The 26,509-nt window shown below is 38.1% G+C and overlaps 1 protein-coding gene across 2 annotated transcripts in view; it reads right to left on the minus strand.

The window, feature by feature from the left end:
- Window positions 1–26,509, minus strand: part of LY75 (lymphocyte antigen 75) — an 81,679-nt gene that overhangs the window by 21,011 nt on the left and 34,159 nt on the right. For both annotated transcript variants that reach the window (XM_060687986.2, XM_087881964.1), the window contains exons 14-26: window positions 25,259–25,340; window positions 24,467–24,538; window positions 22,764–22,887; window positions 19,868–19,903; window positions 18,649–18,824; window positions 16,937–16,998; window positions 15,019–15,089; window positions 13,382–13,518; window positions 12,785–12,890; window positions 8,517–8,677; window positions 7,233–7,359; window positions 6,170–6,396; window positions 3,818–3,986 (exon numbers count right to left, since the gene is read on the minus strand). In XM_060687986.2, coding sequence (XP_060543969.2) covers window positions 3,818–3,986; window positions 6,170–6,396; window positions 7,233–7,359; window positions 8,517–8,677; window positions 12,785–12,890; window positions 13,382–13,518; window positions 15,019–15,089; window positions 16,937–16,998; window positions 18,649–18,824; window positions 19,868–19,903; window positions 22,764–22,887; window positions 24,467–24,538; window positions 25,259–25,340 — 1,550 coding nt within the window. The remainder of the gene's footprint in view (window positions 1–3,817; window positions 3,987–6,169; window positions 6,397–7,232; window positions 7,360–8,516; window positions 8,678–12,784; window positions 12,891–13,381; window positions 13,519–15,018; window positions 15,090–16,936; window positions 16,999–18,648; window positions 18,825–19,867; window positions 19,904–22,763; window positions 22,888–24,466; window positions 24,539–25,258; window positions 25,341–26,509) is intronic.

A 26,509-nucleotide genomic window follows, 5' to 3' on the forward strand; every position in this document is an offset into this window, starting at 1 on the left:
GCGCAGCGCACTTTCCTGGCTTGGCGCTGATCCGGACGGCTGCAGAAGTAACTGGGCACCGGCTGTCATGTCTTTTCTGCTGTGCAGGGTTCGGCACCTGGGCTTTAAGCCTCTGGGCCAGCCCGTGCTGCTCCAGGATGTTCGCTTCGGGCTCCTTGGAATTGCTACCGGGCGGTTCTTCCCGTTGGGGCGATGGTGAGTGGACTGCGGGAGCCACGGCGGACTCCTTCCCCACGAGGTATTGCTCTGCATTTCACCACCTCTTCCAGGCTCGCAGCCACCCACCATCGCCCCAACGGGAAGAACCGCCCAGCAGCGATTCCAAGGAGCCCGAAGCGAACATCCTGGAGCAGCACGGGCTGGCCCAGAGGCTTAAAGCCCAGGTGCTGAACCCCGCACAGCAGAAAAGACATGACAGCCGGTGCCCAGTTCCTTCTGCAGCCGTCCGGATCGGCGCCAAGCCAGGAAAGTGCGCTGCGCACTCCCACCCTTCGCCTGCAAGCCCGGGCGCTGATTCAGATGGCTGCAGAAGGAACTGGGCACCGGCTATCATGTCTTTTCTGCTGTGCGGGGTTTGGCACCTGGGCTCCCGGGGTTTAAGCCTCCGGGCCGGCCTGCGCTGCTCCAGGATGTTCGATTCCTTGGAATCGCTGCTGGGCGGTTCTTCCCGTTGGGGCGATGGTGGGTGTCAGCGATCGGCGTCGATCGCTGCGCACTCCCACCCTTCGCCTGCGAGCCCAGGCGCCGATCCGCTTGGACTGCGGGAGCCACGGCGGTGCTGGCCGGGCTGGGTCTGGTGCGGTGGGCGGAGATGAAGGAGCAGCCTCGGCGGTAGCAGCAGCAGCAATTACAACGGGAAAAGCTGTGGGGAAAGGAGGACAAGGAAGATCTGGCAAGGCGGTGCGGCACTTCATGGCTCCTCCGGTGAGCGGATTGCGAGAGCTGCGCGACTGGGCGGAGACATGTGAAGTCGCATGTGGCTTCTCATAATGGAGACGCAGAGCCAGGTGTGCAAGGCGCTGGCCCAGGTCGACCGCGGCGCCGCTTTCACCGTGGACCTCCTTGGAATCGCCTTGGAATGCTGGAACCAGCTGGTTGCTGAGCGGAGCTTTCCCCAGGCATCTAGGGGGATATTACCGACGCTCTGACTTCCCCAGACCGGTGGGGCTCGCCATCAGTGGGGATCAGCTGGGGAAGTCGGAGCGTGGGTAATATCCCCCTAGATGCCTGGGAGAAGCTCCGCTCAGCAACCAGCTGGTTCCAGCATTCAGCAGCATGCAGCCTTGACTAGATCGGCACAGCTTCCTGTCAATGTTGTCGGCGCTTCCGTAGCGTCATCAGTCAGTGCCAGCAATTCAGATTCATGAAGCTGTGCGGATCTCGACAAGGCTGCATGGGTGAAGGAAAAAAACCTGGTACAAAATAGCCCTCTTGCCACTACACATAGCGTAGCCCATTACCTTTCTCTACAGTACAGCAACAATACATACAGTACAGCAACAGTACATACAGTATAGTATACAAATATAACAGTCAAGACCCCATCATGGCTCCACCAGCAAGAAGAAAGAAATATGAAGCCAGTTTTAAACTTAAAGTTGTAAACTTTGCCATGGAACATAATAACTGTGCTGCTGCAAGACAATATGGAGTAACAGAAAAGATGGTTCGGGACTGGAAAGCAAATGTAAAAGCATTAAAGAGTATGCCAAGGGGTAAGTGTGCATTAAGAAGAGGCACCCCACATTGGCCAGAACTCGAAAAACATGTAGCAGACATGGTGAATGAGCATCGCCAAAACGGTTATGTAGTTACACGAAATAAAATACGTTTGTTTGCACTTCAGTGGGCCAAATCTAACCCAGATCACAGCAACAGATTTAAGGCCACTGTATCCTGGTGTACTAGATTCTTGGAAAGGCATAATTTGGTTCTGAGGCAAAAGACAAAAATTGCACAAAAATTACCTGCAGATCTTGATGCCAAAGTAAATAGTTTCCATCGATATGTAATAAAACAGCGCAAGAAACATGGCTATGCGTTAAGTAGTATCGGAAATATGGATGAAACTCCAATGAATTTTGATATGATTGGAAATAAAACTGTCCATCCAAAAGGTGAAAAAACAATTTTAATTAAAACAACAGGACATGAGAAGTCCAGTTTTACAGTGGTACTAGCATGCACAGCTGATGGCTCCAAACTGAGACCAATGATTATTTTTAAAAGAAAAACAATGCCGAAACTAAAGTTCCCTGTTGGTTGTTTTGTACATGTGAATGAAAAAGGCTGGATGGATGAAGAAGGGGTAAAGCTATGGCTTGATAATATATGGAGCAGGCGACCAGGTGGACTTATTCAAAAACGTAGTCTACTGGTGTGGGATATGTTCAGGGCTCATTTAACTCCCAGCACCAAGCAAAGGCTTGCAAGAATAAACACAGATGCGGCAGTTATTCCTGCAGGATTGACATCGTTGGTACAGCCACTGGATGTGTGCCTAAACAAGCCATTTAAAGATCGCATTCGAGAACAGTGGAATGAGTGGATGGTTAGCGGTGAAAAGTCATTCACAAAAGGAGGAAACATGCGTGCTCCACAGTTGGATGTTTTGTGCAAGTTTGTCATAAAAGCCTGGAATGATATTGATGCAGAAACAGTAATCAAGTCTTTCAAGAAGTGTGGCATATCAAATTCATTAGATGGTATGGAGGACGACTACTTGTGGCAAGATGAAGAGGAAGCCGAAGCTGAGACCACACCATCTGATACGGAATTAGATCCATATGATGACTGCCTTACAAATGTATCACAAGATGTCCTTGATGTACTTATGATATCAGATGACGAACAGGAGGATTTTGAAGGCTTTTAAAGGGAAACTGTCACGCCAGCAAAACCTGTAAAAATAGCTTGCAGTTATGATGGGCGTTACTGACTCGCCAGGGACTTGCCCGGCACTGGCTCTCTATTGTTTGTTATCTTCCTCCTATCATCATCAGTTCCAGTTTGGTTGACAGCTTAGAAAACAAACAGCATGGCAGCTCCCATGGGTTTATTGTCTTATCCTTCCTTTCAGCTTTAGAGTGAATTAGGAAAAGTTTAATCCAATTGCACTGTTTTATGTTGACATGTTTGATGACAAACAGCCTTATGTTTATAAGTGACAGTTTTCCTGCTAAGTACCTGCGTGTCATAAGCATTTGAATTAAAATTACCATATTGAAATCAAATCTGATGTTTTTTAATTTTTATTTGGTGTGCGTTGGAAGAGGGGTAGTCTTATACGGCGAGTATAGCCCAAACCCTATATTTTAACAGGAAAAGTAGGGGGTCGTCTTATACGCCCAGTCGTCTTATACGCCGGAAAATACGGTAGTTTTCAGAAGCTTGGCAACTGGTTCATATCTATGACAGTTGCATTCTCCTAGGGTCATATGATTGATTCCCTTTCGCAACCTTCTGATAAGCAAAGTCAATGGGAAAGCCAGATTCACTTAACGATGGTATTACCAACTTAACACCTGCAGTGATTCACTTAACAAGTGAGGCAAGAAAGATTGTAAAATGGAGTAAAACTAAAAAAAATGGAGTAAAACTAAAAATGTCTTGCTTAGAAACAGAAATTTTGGGCTCAGTTGTGGTTGTAAGTCGAGGACTACCTATACATATATAATACATAGTAGTTTATTTTCTATATTTTTGTATAACTATACCTATATTTTCATTTCTACTTTACGGACCTAAAATATTTTCAAAACCATTTTCAATGCAAAACTGTAGACTCATGACATATAGTAATTAAAAGAAGCCTTACTTCTGGGTAAGTAGCATATTGCTCCTGTTTTTTCTGTATTACATTCAGATGTTTTCCAAAATCCATCCGTGTCCAAATATACACAGTCATCAACCAAATCTTTGTCTTCTTCAGACCAACGACTGAAACTAATGTATTTTTTGTCTGTCCAGTGATAATGTTCTCCATCCTAGAAACGTCAGAAAGTAGAAAGATTAGCTGCATAAAACAAACTATTAACCTGTTCCAGAAGCTAGGACAAGAAATAATGAACTTAAAATTCAAGCAAGTGGTTTTCAGAATGGACACCAGGGAAAATACAATAAAAATAGGAAGGTCAACTTTGCTAAATTGGTAGCTTAGAAAAACAAGAACTCAGGGGTCAGTGGACTTTGTGAACTTAGTAAGAGATTAATTGTTTTTGGAAGTTTTTATATTTAAGATGGAATATGATACTTCCTGCATTGTTCAACACTCTCTCACATAGACTGAATAATATGAAAGCTGGTTATTTTTTCGTCTTCCCTATGATCTCTTAAAAAAAGGGGGAAATATTTCCAGTATGAAATTAAAACCTTAAAGTGATGCAGCATAAACTTTGCCATTTTTAATACAAATGTCTAAGAAGTTAAACATCCCTTTTATTTGCTATGCATTCTGCCCAAAAAGGAAGCACATGCAGTCCTCTGGTGTTTCTCCATTTTAGTCTCCGAGCAGATTCTGAACAGAATCTCAAAACAATTCAAATCAAATAGTGTTGCTTTTGAATCTTAAATCTCAAATTTGATTTAAATCCTACCACCATCAAATCTTGGAAAAAAACCAGATTTTTAGCTGATTTGCACCTCCTTACTATATACATCAAATTGCAATTATTGGTATTTATTTCAGTTTAGACAATGGCTGACACCAAACCAACTCACAGTAAAATATGCACTAAAAATGCAATACAAGACAAAACAAGTTTGTAATCCTGTTGCTTAATACAAAAAGTAGAGTGAAAAGCACTTCTGACGAGGGTTCCATCCATCTTAACTCAAGCCTCGAAGAACCACCAAGTCTCCAAGAGCTCACAGATTGTCAACAGGGTGGAATCCACATATTTTTTGTGGAATCTCATTCCAGAAGGCAGGTATCACAACAGAGAAGGCGTACTTCCTGGGTCTCCATAGATGCCACTATTTAATCATAGGAACCCGGAGTTGGCCAATACTGTTTTGACATCCTGAAGCCAACATAAGGATACAATATTGCCAGACATCCTGGCAACCATCCCAATGCATGAAGCAAAAGTATTAAATGGACATAGCAAGACATGCCCATCACTGTCCATGTTTTTGCATTCTGGAACAAGTGAAGCTTCTGAATAGTTTTCAATGGCAGCCCCCTGAACAGTGCATTGCAGTAATCAAGCCATGAGGTGACTGTCTAAAGCAGTGGTTCTCAACCTGTGGGTCGTAACCCCTTTGGGGGTCAAACGACCCTTTCACAGGGGTCACCTAAGACCATCGTAAAACTCATATTTTCAATTGTTTTAGGAATAATTTTATGGTTGGGGGTCACCACAACATGAAGAACTGTATTAAAGGGTAGCGGCATTAGGAAGGTTGAGAACCACTGGTCTAAAGGGCTTCCTGATCCAGAATGAGCACAAGTGGAATAGCAGTTTGAGCACCAGGAAACACTGAGTATAAATGGGAAAGAGGCTCTAATATCCAAGCCATTCAGCCTTATAGGATTGAGTTGGGAGTTTTCTTCTTCCCATCCAGGCCTGAACAGCCTCCAAGCATTTGACATAGGACTCCAACAGTCTCACTTAGCTGATCTGGGGTTGAGGGAGGTAACTGGGTATCATAAGCATATTAATGATATTGAACCCCAAACTGGCAGATAACCTTATCCAGCAGCTTCACATAGAAAGGTACGCTCCTCTCTACCTGATGATTTATAGTAGCACTGGATTTCAATCTCCACCCAGGAAGCATGGCCAATAGTTATGCTGGTTGGAAAGCTCAAAATATTAAGGCTTTACAGAAATTTGAGATATGAAATATTTAACTGACTGGGTAAAATTGTTCTTGAGCAATGTGGACATTCCCATGATGCTGGATTTGAAAGTGTGGTCTTTTTTCCTCCTTTTTAAAAAAAATGCACTGTAGACACTATTTAAAGGAGCAAAAAGAATTTACCACCATCGTTGAGACATTCTAAAAAGATATTCATGAGACATGTATCTGCAACATATTTCAGCACTCTCAGTAGCCACAATGCTCACATTTTGCAGGTATTATTTAAAATATATTTGATCATTTTATCACTCGTCCAATGTTTTTTATTTCAAGAATAAATTTGAGAGGGAAAGCAGAACCTTACATCATAGCTAGAGAGCCCAATCCAGAGCTGGTTGTTATGGAGAGCCACCTGAGAACCAAGAAAAGCCTGTTGATATGGTTCTGTAATGCTAACCAGCCTCATATTGTTCTGCAGGCATTCTTCCTGGGCATCAAACCAGGTCAGTTTCTTCAAAATTAGGGTATAGGTGACATTTAGGTATTTCATGGTAAGTTCAGGCACGTGTATTGTCTGGTTTTCTACAGGATCTACAGAAGAAGAATAAGCAGTTGAGAAGGAACGAAGTAATATACAATAAAGAATTTTATTTTCAAGAGCAGCATTTTGCCTTCAGGGAATAGATCTTTAACTTCCAAATACATTTTGGAGCACATTGTATTTTGGGCAACTTAATAAAAATAGTGTCTATGGAGATTTTCAGTCATCTAGGTCATGGTTGTCCCAAAGGTGCAAACGCAACTGGTCTTTGTTTTTCTTTGAAGACGTTTTGCTTCTCATCCAAGAAGCTTCTTCAGTTCTGACTGAAGACTGATTGAATTTTAGTAAGATTAGGACTGCAATGCTGAATCTCAATGAATCACTTAAATCAATCCAACTGATATCCAAAGCCAATGAACCAGATTAATCAGTCTGATTTTCCTAGAAACAAATTTAAATACATATAAAGGATATCTAGTGACAAGCATATCCTAAAAAGCATTTCTTTTGGGCATAAGAGGAAGAATATTTCTCCTTCCTCCAAGAAGGTGACATTCAAGATTGTACCAGGAAGCTTTCAAAAGTAAAACATTGCATGGAAAGCCAGTAGTACAGTATTACATAATAGCTTTTAGCCAAGATAAAATTTAATTTGGGAATTACTTTTAAAGTAATTAAATCTTACCACAGAAAGTGAGCTATTTTTTAATTTTTTTTTAGATCTTTACCATCCAGCTCCCTAATGCTGATCCAACAAGGTCAAGAGATTTACAAGTGGATCTTTTAATATTAAATACTTCATGTGCTGATTGTGCTATCTGGTCATCTAAAATGCCACTTAATGAAAAGCTCGTATTTCAAACTTGTATTTTTCCACTTCACGTACCTGGATGCTTCTGACATATGGCCAAAGGCAAAGTATTAGCACAAGAAGTAAAATTCCAAGTTCCTACGTGAGCTTTGGGATTATTGAGCAAAATACCACACTGGTTACTCTCTTCCTCATTAAATACCTGTGGGGGGGGGGGGAAGGGGAAGAAATATGACATATTATCAGTGCTGGCATGTCCCATAAACAAATATGATTGAAATCCTTGATACAATCATATTAAACAGTGATGTTTGGAGGTATTGCTAAATTATACATCTAGCTCTCGCATGTGAAAAATGGGCTTGCCAGCATACTCATACCTTCTGCATTCTAACATAGCTACTGGAATGAGATCAGGGTCTTGGTTTTTATTTTTTATTTTTTGTTTTTTTTGTTTTTAAGGTTATTGCAGTTTAATGTTCTACCTAGTAGTGCTGTGGAAAGTATGTTGAAATCAAAACGAACAGCAATTTTGAATATTCTAAATTCAAAATAATACATTCCATATTCTAGAAATGTTCCATCTCCCATTCCATTGTTACTGGACAATTTTAACTAATTAATGAAGTAATGTAATGACCTGCCTGCCTGCTATGGGCAACAATCAGGAAGAAAAAGCTTTGATGGAGTGAGAATTGGCACCGTTTACCAACTGAAAACCTGAAGGGATATGAAACACTGATTGTATAACTGCATCCCAAGCAGGAAACAGCAGCCAGGGGCCTGGTTCCAACTTTTCTTTATCAAGCAAAAACATATAGCCCCTGCACCTCCCCTTGGCTCCTTCTCAGCGAGAAGAGGGGCATCCATTGTATGTTCTTATAAGCCAAGGAAAAGTGAGTACGCAAAAAGTACCCCTTTTGGCTACGTAATGTTGCCCAACAATATATGTGACTGATAACCAGGATCCCGCATGAGATTTTGTCTACAATAGGTGATATGAGAGCATCCAGGTGTTCACACTGGACACTAGCTTGGTAGAACAGCTGATTTCAAGATTTCTCTCCCACTGCTGGACTTTTCCAACCCAGCCACTGGAAACTAGTGTGAAGTTTCCAAAAGATGCCCTAGTTAATTCATGAGCAATATTTAACATAATATAAATGATCCAATCTTATAACTAAATTTCTGAAGAAGCCATCCAACTACAAACAATATATTCAAAATGGATAGGATATACTTTTCTATTTTCAACTTCCCATTTCTCCTCTATCTTAAATTAGTAAAAGCAAAAAAAATTTCTGCTTTAAATAAATTACAAGGAAAACCTACAGTATAAAAACAGTATCAACAACTCACATCAAACTGAATTTTTCTTAGCCTTCCTTGAAGCAAAGGATGGAAATTGATGTAATCTAAATCACTGCCATCAGTCCACTTGCTTACATGCATATGCACTTGGGAACGTAAACCAATCCAAATCTTTGGGGGCAGACTGGGGAGTAAAGTTGTTATAAAGTCTGTTGGGAAGAAAATAAATATTTGCATATTAGGATTAAACTGGTGAAAGAATTCACTTGCAGGTAAGGGCAGTCCATAAAGTCAAGATGGCAACAATAACTCAATAGAATATTAATTGGTTTTATTTGTAAATTGCATTATTTTGTTTATTTCTAAGCCTCCCACTACTATTTCAGGATTAATGCAATTGATAGATGCATTCAATAAAATAGCAGGATGCTCTATTAATTGGTCCAAATTGAAATTGTTGCCAATTGGTGAAACTGGGGGTACCCAATCATGTCATTGGCAACCTTCAGTCTTGAAAGGCTATGATATCGTGCTCTGGAAAGAGGTCCTAAAACAACATCTGGTGTGACTAAAAAGGCCAATTTGAAAGTGGCAATCCCTTCCACACTGAGGGCAGATACATTCTGTCCCCTGCCCAGCCCCCAGATTTTGCTGGTTCCGGGACTGCGTCTTTAGCCTCCAAGCTGAATGATCAGAGGCCAAGGTTTCCCAGTCATTAATGTCCATTCCCAAGGCCTTTAGATCCCTCTTGCAGATATCCTTATATTGCAGCTGTGGTCATATATCAGTCATATATCAGTTCAGCATTTGTACCAAATCCTTTCAATATCTAGGTAGGTGCATATCAAAAAATATAACCCAGTTAGTAACATGTAATACAAATAAAACATATAGAGGTTTCTTAAGATATCAATAGATGGGAGTCATTAAATCTCAATCTTTGGACAAAGGTGAATGCTCTCACAATGAGTATTATTCCCATATTTTGAGAGGAGTTTCAAATATCTGGAAACTATTTTCAGAAAATCAATTCCTTGTTTAGGCACTTTTATGGGGTTTTTTGATTACAAGAATTACATTCACAGAAAATGCAATTATCAATGTTTTAGGTTTGGTTTACCAAATCTGGAGCTATATCATCACACTTAATTATTGTCAAGTATTAAATACTGAAAGCCAACAATTAGTGTTAATTTTCTGATTTGGGCAACTTTTGAATATATATACATAACATCTTGGTTCGATGTACAATTTTAGGATCAAATATACTAGAACTCTAGTGTCTCTGAAAACAATTAGGTCAAGTTAGAAAGTTATGGAAAGAAATGTTGACTTAAAAAAAAGATTTGATTTCTTTTTCCATGTTAATTTGACATTATGTGGAAATTGAACTTTAAAAATTGAGAAAAAGATAGTGATACAGAAAAAATGGATGGAAGCAAGGATATTGATTTTGGAACAACTGATAAATGATGAAGATGATTTTTTTAACCAATGCTGTGTTAAGAGATAAATTATTTATTTTATATATTTCCCACCCTTATTATCATTTTATAAATAAAAATATCATCTTTCAGATATAACTCAATAGTAATATTAATAGCTACAGCATTTGTTAGCAATTTTGTTTGAACCAGCACATTTTTAACTTCTGAGTCACCTGACATACTAGAACTTGTTAAATTCTTTAAAATTAAAGAACCTATTATTAGTTTTTATAAATATTTTCATTTGTATTTGAAATTCAACTGTATGATTTCTATTATTTATAGATAAATCAATTTGATATGCACATGCTAAGAAATTAGTTGAATAAAGAATTAGAGGTTTCTATATTGCTTAGACAATAGTATTTTAACTTCTATAGCAAAAATGTCAATGTACCTTAAACTACAACTTAAACAACAAAAAATAATATTTAGAATATATTGGACTCTATTACATTTGTACAGAAAAGGTCTGTGTAAGACAGGATTTTATTGGAGTTGTAATAAGGGTAATGCTTCTTTAAAACACCTATTTTTACAATGTCCTATACTAACTAAATTTGGGGAGGAAGTGTTAGGCTATATAAATATGATAGGTTGACAAAAGTTAAATTTTTCAGAGTATGTAATTTTTCTCTTGAAGTACTATGTACATGGAATCTGAAAACTGGAGAATGTAAATTGATTCTCTGTGCCCTTACTATGGCCAAAATACTGATATTGTAGTACTGGAAGATAAATGAATGGCCTCATTCATTCAATGGATTGAAAACCTGATAGCATTTGCCACCAATGGGGCAATTGCCTATAGACATAGACTTTATATGGACTTTGTATAATGAAATATGGAACTCATTTATACAAATTACAGCAGTGGAAAAAGAATACAGTATTTCCCTGAAAATATGACCTACTCAGAAAGTAAGTCCTAGCTTGATTTTTATATGTGCGCCCAATATAAGCCTAACCCCAAAATAAGCCCTAATTAAAACCCCTCTCACTCCAGAGTGCACAAGTAAAAATTAAACTAGGGTGGGAATGAGGGGGGTGGAGCTACCTTACTAATTGCCTTCGGATAGTTGCAACCAGGCCTTGCACACCTTGGCCCATTTCTACTGCCAGCAAGGCTTTCCTGAAGGCCTCTGTAGCCGGTAAGAGAGCTTCGGATCGATCTGGAGCTCTCTTATGGGCTGCAGAGGCCTTCAGGAAAGCCTTGCTGGTCTTACTGGATGAAGAAGTTCCTGAAGGCCTCTGATAGCGAAAAAGAGGTGGGAAGTGACGTGTGCAAGTGAGGCAAGTCAGTGGACGACATCCAACCCCCCTGAAAATAGGACCTGGTGCCTTTTTTGGTGGCAATATATATATATATATATATATATACACACATACATACATACATACATGTAAAAGACATTATTTTAAAAGCAATTAAAAGATAATTTTCAAGATGGAAATCACAACCGTGTAATTGAAGCCATAACCCCTTTAATATGCATCACAAGGAAAAACAGGGGGCAGACCTTTGATTGCATGGTAGGGGTCATCATCTTGATTTTTTTGGGCCTCCGTCCATAGCCTTGTAGCATATATAACACAATGAACCTTTGTTGTTGTTGATTTCCTGATTTTTATCAATCTTCTTATAGATTATATCCTAAGGCTCACAGATGGAATATTAAAACAACAACCATGGAAGAGGATCAGCCAAGATCCACAGGCTGAATTCTCTTACTTTAAGCACTGTCAGTGACATCTGCAATTGCTTCTCCCTTCAGAGAGCAGTCATTTATATTCTCTCCCATAAGGATACCACTATCATGCTGTGTTTTTTATTCCCTTCAACTCAAAGGGTGGCAAAAGATTGCTTCTTTTGGTTGGGCATTCAGAGATTAGTGCCCTTCTAGTCAGTTTGGGAGGGGAGTGTTATTTATCACTGCTGTTCTTATTAGCTATGAAAATGAGGAAATAGGACTTTCTGTTTTATAGGAATTTATATTGCTCTTGTTTTATTTATTCTAAACCACTTGGAGTCTGCTGTACAAATATTATAATTAATTCATAATTCATAGTATTATCATAATAATATGAATTAATCATGATTAATTCATAAATAAGTAACAGTAAGGAAATACAATGTTTATATCCACATCCAGTTTATAATAATACTCAGTTTTAAGTTTAAAAATGAAAACTTCATAAGATTTGGAAAGAATAGAGATGATAATTGTAAAATTACAGTGCATTTTTACATAATTAATGGTAATACTCACCATCCCTAATTTTTATTTGAAAGTTGTCTTTACTACTACACCAAGAGGAAGGGTACATAAGAAGATATGCAAGAAGAAGAGTTTCAGCAGAACAACCAGAATGCTCTGTCCCTTATGTCTGTACGTGTGATGTTAAAATACATGTGCAAAAAGGGCAGATGTTGGTTTTGTCGTTTGTCTTCCTCACAGTGCATGTCCACAAGCAGAACTTTCATTATTATCTCATACACAAAGCCTTTCTCAGGAGCAGGTCCATATTATTCAATTTGAAAGAATCCAATTACAACATGTACGTATATATGAAAGAATCCTGTGATAAAGATCTATGTATGGAATAGCAATAGCACTTAGTTTTACACAGCGCTTTACAGCACTCTGAGAGGTTTACAGAGTTAGCATATTGGCCCCAAAATCTGGGTCCTCATTTTACCGACCTCAGAAGGATGGAAGGCTGAGTCAACCTTGAGCCGATAAGAATCAAACTCCTAGCTGTGGGCAGAGTTAGCCTACACTACTGCATTCTAACCACTGCCCCATCACGGCTCATGTATTTTCTTACCTTGTTCAATCTGGCTTTTGATTGAAGGAAGGAATCCTCCTAAAGATTGACAATATTCATCTGCTTTGTTAAATGTCATGTTCTGAGGGGTCACCTTTCGATAACACTGTAAAAGATTTTTTTAAAAAAAAATATAACCTCTGACGTAGATATTTCACAAATCTTTTGAATTAAACTATGTTCATACAGTAGCTCAATGTCAGGTTTGTTACAAATGAAGGTAAATATACATGTTTCAGGATAATGTTGCAGGATCCAATCTAGTTCGGTCACCAGGACCAGAAATTTAGTCTTTCGAGCTTTAGGACTTGTGCTGGAGCCTCATTCTCAGGGAACTTTTCTGTACCAGAATGTGTAGAGAGAAAACCAATATTCTGGTAGAAAGAAGGTCCCTGAGGACTGGCTCCAGCACGTCTGAAATCTTGGAAGACTAAACCTCTGGTCACAGTGACAGACCCAGATTAGATCCTTCAAGTTTGTTAGTTGCAAGTTATTGCAGATCTTTAAATGTTCATCAAACTAGTTTGATAACCATTTCAAGTCAGCTTCTGACGACTGAAATATAATATTCAGAATCCCAAATTATTTATGCTTTACCTTATTTAGGGCAAAAATCCAATTTTCAGGGCAGCTTTTCTGAGGTGGTTTATAGCCTGGTTCTGTTGTCTCCAATAATGATGCATTGTATTTCTCACAAATGAAAGGCAGTTTTGTACTGCAATCTAATGAACTGCCTGCAGAATAGAGAATAAATAAAGAATTTTTATGCTGATGCTGTTATGCAGACCTCTCACTAAGTTTAATGTAAGCAATACAATAGTTTTAGTTGAAGATTGTTTTTAATACCTTTTGTTTCAAATTTAATTTTATACTTTAAACCAAATAGAACCCTCAGCAGACTTATACTAATTAATCAATAAAGGAGAATATTTGTAGCTCAGGGTTGGTGCTCTCTGAGGGTGGTTGGTTTCTTGCTGATATTTCATTATCCAAACTAGGTAACAACATTAGTTTAGCACTGAATTTAGTTTGAATGAATGATAAGAATGCCTTCTTGGTTCAAAAGCAAAGCCTATAGATCAGTGATGGCTAACCTTTTTGTCCTTGCGTGCCAAAAGCTGGGGGAGTGCGGGGTGGTCGTGTGCATTCGTGCCCTCATCCATAATTCTATGCGCCCTGCCCCCCCATATGCACATGCAACCCCCCCATGCTCCCCTTGCTTTTGGCATGTGATGGCCCGGTAGGCCTGTTTTTTTGCCCTCCCCATGTTCCAGAGGCTTTCTAGGAGCCTGGGGAAGGCGAAAACAACCTTCCCCACCCCCACCCCGGAGGCCCTTTGGAGGCCGGAAACAGCTCATTTGCCGACTTCCGGTGGGCCCAGAAGGCCCAAAAATCAGCTGGCCAGCACGCACATGCGTGCTGGAGCTGAGCTAGGGCAACGCTCACGTACCCACCAATATGGCTCCGCGTGCCACCTGTGGCACACCTGCCATAGGTTCGCCATCACGGCTATAGATGGTCCCAAGTTCAGCCAGAGGATTTTTAGTTAAAAGTTCATTAGATAATAGAGTTGGACTGAAAGTTTGAAGAGTTGGTATTAATGTCAGACTAGTAAATTCAATTGTTTTATTTAGTTCTGAAATTGCAAGATCAGCAATAAAATGAACTATGTCAAGAGAAGGAATTAAGTATCAGAACAATGCAAAACTGCAGATCCAACAGGATGGAAACAAGATGTCATGGAGAGGAGATGAACAATGGAAGCTGACAGAATTCCTATAGACTGGGGGTGTCAAACTTGCGGCCCGCAAGCCAGATGCGTCATGTGCAGGCCACGCCCACTCCAGCTCTGTGAAGGGGAAAAAAAGCCACGATATGTCACGTGACAGCAACATGATGCGGTGAGTTTGACACCCATGTTATAGTCGGAAACAAACTTACAGTCTCAGAACAGTTAGTTTGAGAACGCAAACTTTAAACTGTTTACCTCCTGTCAATTTTAATCAAGACAAGAATAGAAGCAAAAAGATCCATAAGGGTGAAAAGCAACCATGCACATTTTCTGACTCTGCTGCTTCGAGTTGGCAGAATTTAAGATTAAAAATCATATAGTAGGAAACAAGAATCTCACAAAAAGAAGCCTAAAGGAAAACTAATATACTCTTCTTATTTAGGAGAGAGTCTGAGAACATTTCTAAAAATATAGCTGATTAAAAAACAAACAAAGTTATTACCTCTTGACCAGGATTGATAAGAGATATGCCAACATTTTCTGGGGTGGTATTCAAAATAGCGTGAAAACAAGCTTAAGAAAAAACAAACGAAGAGAATATTATTTATTTTTTTAAAAAGGAAACAAGATACATATAGCCACAGAGTGGTATCCAAACAGTATAGTCAGGGATAGAATGATGGGCCATGACCAATCACATTTTAATGCAAATGTTACAATTTACATCAAATATAATATTTGATAGATATTATATTTATAAAAACAAATATATTTAAATAATGAAAATATGAAATGCAAGTACATAATTGCAGTATTTACGGTAAGGTAATATGATAAGCTAATATGTTAAAATTAAGAGGAAGAAGCAGCATAGGTCATTTTTCTTGCTATCTCCTATGCAGAGAACTGCTCTTTTTGTCCATACGTACAAAATATGAAAAACAGGAAGGGTTGGATTATGATCCTACAAGTAGTCTTACTTTACAAGTGTTTCTTTAATGATGGTTCAAAGTTAAGATAGCCTTAAAAAATGACTTATGACCTGTCCTTGAAATTACAACTGCCACGCCACGGACACATGATCACAATTCGGGTGCTTGGCAACCAGTTCTAATTTACAACAGTTGTGGCAACTTGCCATCATATGGTCACTATTTGCAATCTTTCCAACTGGCTTCTGACAATCAGTCAAACAATTCGCTTAATGGCTATGATTCCCTTAACAACCACATGATATGCTTAACAACCATGGCGATTCAATAAATACCAGGGTAAAAAATGATCATAAAATAGAGTCCAGTCAGATAATAGCTTGCTCAGCAATGTTGCTTAGCAACCAAACTTCTGGTCCCAATTGTGAACATAAGTTGAGAATTACCTATGTTTCTACCATCTTTCCTCTCAAACCCACCCAGGTGGATGCTACTAGCAAAAAGGCCCAATCCAGGCCGAGACTGACGGGAGGAGTAAAGGTGGCTGAACCGAAGCTCCAATTTTAATCCAGATAAAAAAACTGTTCACATTCCATTTTCATGAAATAACATTCCTCTAGACAAGACACTCTTAGTTCAATCTATTTTGGAAGGTTTGTTTTTGCAAAACATGGTATTACTTCTGGGCTTGGAAGGCTACATAATTGGACTTGGTTAGTATTTGAATGGGAAACTTAGGGAGTGCCAGCACTGTAGCCTAGATCTTGGAAAAAGACAATTACTTATTTTATTTATACAATTTCTATAGCTTCCTTCTAATTGTCATGAAAACTGTTCTTGAGGTCACAGAGGTTGAGTTCAACTGCAACAATATTTTACCTTTTATTTTTAAGGTACCAGAGAACCTGGGAGGATGGGCACAGTTACAAATACAATTATACTCATTTAGTTTTAGATACTAAGACTAATGTGATGAACTGCCCCATATAAGTATACACTAAAACTTGCTTTAATGTTTTTCTTTTTCATTTGCATTTTAAAATAAAAATTGGACCTGGTGCAGAGATATACTCCTACATATATTGAAGAGTTTTTCTTAATGTAGCCAAAAAATTAAAAATAAAAATTCAAAGGTAAGCCTTCAAATGCCCAATTTTTCAAAAAAGTGTAAAACATGGGTTCTAGTACAATCATTTGTACTAAATCTTGCAAAACATTGCCTCCTGCTAGCTCATATGCAACTATTTATTGAACAGAGGTAGCAAACCTTTAACCAATCCATTCTGTTATTAAATTTCCACTTGAACTACTGTAAAAATATGTAAAAAATAGGACAAAATGTAGTGTTAAAATTCCCCGGCTTCCCAAGGTTTACCATTTCAGTATCTGACCTTCAATCATAAGTGGGAGATTCAGCATTGTATTTTGTAAATAGTTTTCAACACATAAATAATTTTTAGAACAACACAAATGGATGTTTCTACTTACCGCAAACGGTAAGTTATTGGAATTTTGTATTTGAACCACCAGTTCTGATTCTCGTCCGATAACTGCCAAAAGCAGATTGTGTTAGCATGAAATGCAATATCCAATGTTAATCTCTTCCATGCAATACTGAAAAATGTTTCTCAGTTGCAGGAGAGTGCAGCAATCTTTGAGAAGAGCTTGAAAAACCGCATAACTATTGATTTGTTAGATGTTTTTCTCAACTCCTTTTTATTTTTAGGGAACCCTAATGTCCAACGTAAAAACATTTCTACAACCATAATAATAAAGAAATGCTAAGTTTATTGCAGCATGGTATCTGCAATCAACATTTTTAATACTGCTAGTGCCATAATACAATGTATTACAATATATAAGAAATCAGAAGGAAGACAATAAAAAAACCCAGCAAGATTTAATGCAGGCACATCATAAGTAAGGGAAAAATTAAATCCAGGTGTATTATTAAGACTGGCTTTATGGTAAATGTGATTCATGCTGACTTCACCTATAATTTGATCCAACTAAGAAGCCATCTATGATTTTCCAAGCTCTGTAATCTTACCTGCACGATTTAAGTTATTTGCAGTGCAAAACCTATTTTGCCATCCATAATAACCATCTGTGAGATAGATTGGGCTGAGAGAATGTATTAGCCCAAAGTCAGCCCTCTGTGGCTAACGTGGCACTACAATCTGGATCTCCCAGTTAACCGCTGGCTTAGTGTGAATGAAGGACATTCTCTTATTCTGATTCTTGATGAACGTATCTTTTCTTTTATGTACACTGAGAGTGTATGCACCAAGACAAATTCCTTATGTGTCCAATCACACTTGGCCAATAAAAAATTCTATTATATTCTATTCACAACAGGTAGTCCTCGACTTATGACCACAATCGAGCACAAAAATTCTGTTGCTAAGTGAGACAGCTGTTAAGTGAATTTTTGCTCCATTTTACAATCTTTCTTGCCTCAGTTGTTTAGTTTCACGATTGTTAGAGTGATTCTGGATCCCCAATGGACTTTGCTTGTCAGAAGGTCCCAAAAAGTTTGCAGCAACCATCATAAATATAAGGCAGTTCCCAAGCATCTGAATTTTGATCATGTGACCACGTGGATGCAGTAACAGTAGTAAGTGTGAAAAACAATCTTAAGTCACTTTTTTCAGTGCTGTTGTAACTTTGAATGGTCACTTAAAGAATTATTGTAAGCCGAGGACTACCTGTATCCAGAAAAAAAACTCCAGAGAAAGAAGTAGCCATAGTTTGCTCCAATTATGGTCACTGGCTTCATTCTCTGACTTCTTTCAATTGAACTAAGCCAAATTCCCCATTAAAATATCTTAATAAATCAACCCAAAATTAACTGTTTATTTTTTGTATCTATTCATGGATAGAGCAGTAGAGGTGCACATGGAGTGCCATAACACAAAGTATCAGCAACCCAAGATTTCACATGATCTCCAGGGTCACCCAGATCTCACTGATGAATTTTAGCAACAAATTACTGAACAACAAATAGCAGTATGATTTCCTGCTCATTTTTATGGAAAACTAAGGTAATTTGTCTCTGATAGGTTTAATGTACCTCACTGCCTGCAACTTCTGCATTTCATTTCCTAATGATGTAATGATATCAAAATCCACAAAGAAAAGGGATGTTGGCAGTCATTTCATTCAACAGAAATCACCCAAAATATAAATCAATGCATTACTTTTAAAATTGTGTTTAGAATTCCATTCAGCGCAGTGAAGGAGGTCACATAAGCCAAGTCACTTTCATTCTCAGAACAATACAAGGAAGCTTCTTGATAGGTGAGATGCTTATTTGGCACGAACCAGAATTCTGACCCATCAATATTCACTGTTGGCCCATGAATTCGTTCTTCATCTACAAAGAAAGAAAATCACATACGAAGCTTACGTTCAGGACAACCTAACATGAACCAGCAACTCCATGCAATCTGAATCATCATGTAACAGGGAGGCCATATGAATCAAAATAAAAATGCTGGGCTTTTTTGATTTAGAACAGAGTTGTGTGTCTGCAACATGGCTCACACAGAGGCATGTGCTCCAGCTGGCCCCTCTTAGCCTACGACCCGGTAGTGGGCCACGGACCATAGGTTGGGGACCCTTGACTTAGAGTCAAATGACTGATTTTGACTTCAATTCCTCCAAGTCTGATTTCAAGCAAAGACCTTACAACTCACTTTGTCGCACAATCATTTTGCTAAAGTTAACAAGTTTATTAACTTTCTTTGAGAGTTAAAATAGATGGGTTTTCTTAGTAATTACATATTTTGATCAACTCTCTAGTGCAAGAAAGACTGGGTTACACCTAAAAACTATTTCATGAATGGTCATGTTGGGAAGGTAATGATCACTGTCTGTAACTTCTGCATTTCATTTCCTTATGATTTAATTATTTATAATAAACCCAAAATCGAATGAATAAATAAACAAACAAACACATCATTCTAGTGATTATGGGCATTTGTGTGGAATAGGAGCAAGTGACATATGTCTCATGCCATCCAAGTACAAATAATATGATGTACTTGCATCAGGCATCATGACATGAATACACCATTTATGCAATGGTATCATGACGTGTCAAAATATCACAGAATAAGACTTGGAAGGATCCTTCTTAGTTATTCCTGAAGCTTGGCCAAGTTCCTTCTGGATAAAGGTAACACTTTCAATTATATAAATCTTATTTCAAGTTTCAATCACACATACACTATGGAATGCTACTGTATGCTTAGAGTTTTACAAAATATATTATTTATGCAACGCACACATTCCAGCTATCTGAAATACTTGAACTGGGATTAAGCTAACAATTCCATTTGTTTTAAAACTGAGGCTGTGGAAAGAAAGGTCCATGGACTGCAATGAAGTGTATGAAAAGTAAGAAAAAAATCTTACCTGGTTTGTACCATTCAGGTGTCTTTGGAGTACTACCTGTAGATAAATGAAAAGTCTATCATTGGATGTACTAATATAACCTTGGTTAGAAAAAAGGCTACGTGTCACGGTTTTTATTGGCAATTGGAAATATATAACTGTCTAGTAAAATAGGAATGTTCAAACTTGAATTCAACAATAATTTAACACTTTCCATACATATAAAGTCTCTTGAGTCACTTTAAAAAACTGAATCTAATTGAGGCATGAATCCATGTTCTAAGTTTTCTTTGCTATTAATATTACACTTTCCAACTCAAGTGGTTAAAAAAAATTCCAACATTTAACTGATCAAAAATCCATAAAGAGTTCTTGGAAAGAGTTGTATAAAGACATGATTATTATCATACTCCAAGAGAGTACTGCAAATAGCAGCAAATGGAATGAAATAGATACAATTATTCAGAGAACAATTACTTCATACAATGGAATTAATTTTATATCGAATAAGAGCCAGAGAGAAAGCAAAGAAATTACCCTATTGCACTATCAATTGCCATATTTCTCTGGTAAAATCTTGTTCCAAAATATAAAAAGAATTTATGATTTGAAAATACTGTCTCCCAGCATTTAAGCACTTGAGTTAGGCTGTACTATTCCCCCCCCCCCAAATCTTTTGAACCTGAGGAACCCTTGAAATATTTTTCAATCCTCAGGGAACCCCCTGCACATTCAGCCTCAAATATAGGCCAGAACTTGCAAAATTATTATATTCATTTCATGTGTAGATACTATGTGTTTGTAACAGTGTTCATAAACTAAAAATAAAGAATGAATTTTTTTCCTTTCCCCTGCTTCCTTCCCCTCAACCTGTCTTTGTGGGTGGCTGCTGCTAATACCTGGACCAGACCTGACCCAGATCTCTTGCATCCGCCTGGAGATAGCTCCCCACTCCCCAGGCTGCTACACCTGGAGAAAGGCAGGCTGGTGAGCTGGCAAGTAGACCCCCTACAAGGAAGCCTCACTTGTAGGCTCATTCGCCAACTGCTGCACCTCCCTCCTTGCTGGCTCTTCAGCTGGGCTTTGCTTACCTACCAGCTTCCAGGGTGTGTGTGTGTGTGTGTGTGTAATTCCTGCCCCAGCCAGGAGTTCATGTGGGCTCCAGAGGGCCAATCAGAGGTTAGAGGGGTTTTGTTCAATCTCTTCTTTTTAAAAAAACAAATCACGATCCACCCAGGGGACCCTTAGTGACCTCTTGCAGAATGTTAGGTTTCTGCAGAACTCCAACTGAAAAACCCTGGGGTGCACATGAAACTAAAACATAATCTTTGAATACTGAGCTTGACAGAAATCCATATTTTACTATGCTTTTGTTTCGTTTAACAGCACTGTTGACCCTTTAGTTAAATTGGATAGAAAGTCAAAAAGTAGTTTTACATTTGGAAAGTATACGGAGGGCCCGTGGTTCTCAGATCAAGAGCTGGCAATTAAGCATATATTCAATTATTGCCCTGCTTCAAAGATACCGTGAGAGTCTGTTAATTTGTAGGAAGAAAAAGCCATGGATCTGAACTACTACTAGAATGAGAGGCATCTGTACTTTTCTAAGAGGGCTGTGAAAATATTTACAGACCCCTCACATCCTGGACATAAACTGTTTCAACTCCTACCCTCAAATCAATGCTATAGAGCACTGCACACCAGAATAACTAGACACAAGAACAGTTTTTCCCCGAATGCCATCACTCCGCTAAACAAATAATTCCCTCAACACTGTCAAACTATTTACTAAGTCTGTACTACTATTAATCTTCTCATCATTCCCACCACCCATCTCCTTCCACTTATGACTGTATGACTGCAATTTTATTGCTTGTATCCTTACGATTTATATTGATATTGTTTCCTGATTGCTTATTTGTACCTTATGACTATCATTAAGTGTTGTACCTTATGATTCTTAATGAACGTATCTTTTCTTTTATGTACACTGAAAACATATGCACCAAGACAAATTCCTTGTGTGTCCAATCACACTTGGCCAATAAAAAATTCTGTTCTATTCTATTCTATCCATGTTTGTTTGGTTTTGTTGTTGTTGGCACTGAAGATTCTTATTCGGCCAAATCGGGTTTCCCAAACTGACTTATGCCAAGCCTTGCCTAGGAAATAAGGTTACTCATGGAAAATCATGAAGTCTGGGATACATTGCCAAATCCTAGTTGCGGGATATGGACACTGGTTAACAGTAGGACAGAAAAAGAAAGAAAACCAGGGGTGAAATGCTCCCAGTTTGGACTGGATCGGCCGATCCGATAGCGATGGCAGCAGGTGATTTGGAGAACTAGCAGCAAAAATCCCTGCCTCCCCATGCCCCCCCAATCGCCCACTTGCCGCTTCTTTTAAAAGTAAAAAAAGAGATCACACTCCACAGCTGATCACCACCCCTGGCGTGCTGTTCTACTTACCCCATGCCTCCTTTTGGTGTGCACTGTGCACGCACCTCGCATTTGGTGCGTGGTGCGCACAGCACGCATGCGCAGCCATCGAACTGGTTGTAAACCGGTTCAGATTTCACCACTGAAGAAAACACTTCTATGTAACCCACATATTCTGGAAATAATGTATGCCAGGGTGATTCAACCCTTAGTCAGATGGAAACTAACTCAATATTTGGGGGGGGGAGGGGGAGGGAACGACTGATAACACTTTCAGAACTCATGTTTTTTTAGAGTTATAAGAAATTGGCCAACCATAATGCTAGCATATTGAATAAAATGAAGGAAAAGACAATCCTAAATGTTAATGTTTTTATCCTGCATACTTTTATCTGGAATGAGCCATGCTGAATACAGTAGATCTCCTTTCTAAAAAACAACAACACAATTAAACAATATATGGTTGAAAGCAAATTTACCTTTAGTGATCTGGCATACCCATTCAAGTTTTGCATCACAATGGAAAGGTTTTAAGTAGAACTCCTCTTCTCTAGCTTCATATAGGTAAAAATGCCACCGAGGCCGGCGTTTTAGTCCAAGGGTCTGTATAATTACAAAAGAAAAGCAGTGATAATATGCATTATTTCTTTTTGTAGTAACTCTCAAGTAAGTAAGTGTCCATAACTAAATTCTGTTAAAAAGATTTCCTTTCTTCTTATTAGCTCATTTAATTATTAGAAATAAATCTCTGTGTTCAGTGGAATTTTCTTTTAAATATACAAGGGATTCTAGCTAGAGGCTAAAATAATAGAAATACCTATTAAACTCATATGCCACTTTACAGTGCTTTATAGGAGTTTACAGTCTCAGCATGTTGCCCCCAACAATCTGGGTCCTTATTTTACTGATCTTGGAAGGATGGAAGGTTGAGCCAACCTTGAACTGGTAGTGGGCAGTTATCCTGCAATACTGCATTCTAACTACTACCACAACAACAAATACAGAAGTATACTTTTATTTAATACTGGGTAGTTGCTTGATGAGGAAAATCAGATTTTGAAAGATATTATTTTCAGTTGGTGATCAACAAAAGGAAAATATTCCAGGCGTATATTTGGATTTCCAATAGGTAAAAGCAGGATACAGATGAATGGTAAATGCAGAAGTAGAAAAGGATCAAGTAAGATAAGGGCTAAATGTTTTTTTCCTTAGCTGAGAATAGTCCCATTAAAGCCAGTGGGGCTTACTTTTTACAGAATTAAACTACCACCAATACAATGCTTACTCAGAACTGAAATATGGAATTGCCGTGCTGTGCTTGATATATTTATAAACATATCCTTGAAATATATTTCATATATTTGAAATATTTGTCAAAAACGACACATACCTACTTTAAAATAGTTTTTCTTTTTCCAACTGATCAAAACCTATTGAAAGGATCACTGCTACTATACAGTCCAAGACAAATTATGCACATTATTGCATTCCAATGTAATATTTACAAATGTAACAGCGTTGAAAAAGGCTGTTTTATTCTGAAGTTAGGACAGTAACTCTAACCAATTAGATTGATAGGGAGATGAATAAGATGGACATGCCAGGGTATTTCCAGAAGGCTGCAAGCATTCAGGAGATTTTAGTTATGTCTATGTTCGTGCCAGAAATAAGATTAGGGTGTTCTGGGGATGAGACAGTAAAGCCACAAAGGCAACCTTGGATTCATTCTGTTTAAAAATTCCAGGACTGTTTCTGGCTCCATCTGGAACTGATATATTAATTTCCTCCATTCAAAATCAAGGTGACCATGTGTGAGAAAACAAGAAGGCCAAAATCACCAGAGTAATGCAAGCTTGCCTCCTACTTCTCTCTCCTAGCCTCTTCAAAACAGACAGGTTGTGAAAGCAGTGCAGTATTCACCTCCCCCCACCAACACACTTTTTTTTTTAGGACTGTATACTAAGACCTGATCTCCTGAAAAATGTGATAAGCAATTCCACAGTAAAAAGAAAATTTAACAGAGCACAGGTTAAAAATCCCTTAGGGCAGTCTAACTGGCTAAATTGCAGGACTTATTGGCAAGCATTAGGTCAACTGAGTTATTTTACAAAAAAAATAGCACAGATTCTTCCAGTGTTTCCTTCTCTTTAGGAGTTAGTAATCAAAAAATGTCACAATGCACCTTGATAGCTGCACAATCTCGAATATCATAGTCATCTTCTCTAAATTCCAGGGGCATAACAACAGTAGAGACCTAGAGGAAGAATGGTTTTAAAGCTGTATGTTATTAATTTTAATCAGTATGCTTTAGTAACAATATCCGCAATATCCCAATACTGTAGGAATATGAATCTTGAAAAAAATAAAGAGTACTTTCAATATTTATTAATAGATATGTGCTTTTAGTAAACTGAACCAGATTATCTTCTGAAATTTCATGACAAAACCTTTGCTAATTTATTAAAGGTCACATTATGACTTGGTTACTGATCATAATCCAGAACTTTATATTCATTCTATGAAAGCCTGAATCCTATTTAGCTTTCTTTCTTCCTTTCTTCCTTTCTTTTCTTCTTTCTTTCTTTCTTTCTTTCTTTCTTTCTTTCTTTCCTTTCTTTCTCTCTTTCTTTTTCGTTCTTTCTTTCTTTCTCTCTCTCCTCCCTCCCTCCGTAGGAAATGACCACAGCAATGTCCCTAATTGAGGACTTCCATGTGTGTAATTGTGTTTAAATAAAGCAAATCCTCCACTAATTTTCATATAGAATAACAGTTTAATGGCATAGGCTTTGGTTTTCTGAATACTTTCATAACCAATTTAAGCTACTGTATTTTATTTAAAATTATTGTTTAAAACCTGTTTTACTTTTCCTGTGCAAAATATTCTTTAAAAGCTTTTCAACTTCAGAATTTCACCGATATTCTTCCAGCTAGGATTGGATCATTTAGTATTCTATGTATGGTCAGCTTAACTTACTGGCTTATCGTCACTCCATTGCCATGAACCCAGAAGTTCAGGATTCCTCTTATTTAGCCCAATCCAGACCCATCTGTCATCACTATAAATAAAAAAGTAAAAATGCAACGGAATGTTCAACTTAATTGTTTTATTACTTTTGAGTATTTGGTGATCATTTTCATCATTTTAGACAACTGCTCTGTGAGATGGTCAAATCTGAAAGTGTGTGGATGATCATTTTACCAATCTGCTGTTCTGCATTGCATATACTTTTCTTTATAAATATTCCCGAGAATCTGCACTTATAAAGCCTGTAACTCATAAGTAATGATAAATTGACAAGAGCCTTGGTAGTACAGGGGTTTAAGGCACCCTGTTATTAAGCTGGTTATTAAGACCAGCTGCCTGCAATTACTGCAGGGTTCGAATCTCGCCAAGGCTCAAGGTTGACTCAGCCTTCCATCCTTTCTAAGGTAAATTGAGGACCCAGTTGTGGGGGCAATAAGCTGACTTTGTATAAATATACAAAAGGATGAAGGCTATTGCTGAGCACATTGTAAGCCGCCCTGAGTCTTCGGAGAAGGGCGGCATATAAATCAAATTTAAAAAAAAAAAAAAAAATTAGAAAACAAAGAAAGAAGAAATGGGCTTGGCTTCTATAGTCTGGAATCTGGACACTGAAGTCACTAAGAAAAAAACTGAAGCCGAGTGGTATTATGTAGTGGAAGGCAAAGCACTTAGGGAGATATAAATGCCAGTAAATAAATAAATAAATACTGTACAATATATACTTGCAAATAAATCCATCTGTAATAAAACCCTGGAATTTTTAAACAGAATACCATGAAAAATGTGCTATCTGCTGATAGACAACCTGCATTTTTTTTTTCATATTTTTAAAAACATTTTGTGGGTCTATTTATTCACAGATGGACTTATTCAGGAGAATATATGGAAATTAGGAGTACTTTAAAAAAAGGTATTATTATATATACTCATGGATAAGCCCATGTACAGAAAAGCCAAGCTTGATTTTGGCATTTGTATTTTGACATCTACAATTTTTGGCTTACCCGAAGTATATACAGTAAATAAAAAATACAGTAACTCAGCAGGTCCTTTGGCAGTCACGAATCTTTTATTTTGCAGATTGGTTAATCAGCTGCCCTTGACTTGGGCTCAATAGAGACAAATATCCTTTAATTTGTCTGGCCTTGTTGAACAACCTGCAACTCTTTCAGGGACATTCCAGAAATATCTTTAGTTTTA

The sequence above is a fragment of the Pantherophis guttatus genome, chromosome 1, assembly GCF_059756535.1.
Source record: "Pantherophis guttatus breed Tessera chromosome 1, ASM5975653v1, whole genome shotgun sequence".
NCBI lineage: Eukaryota > Metazoa > Chordata > Lepidosauria > Squamata > Colubridae > Pantherophis > Pantherophis guttatus.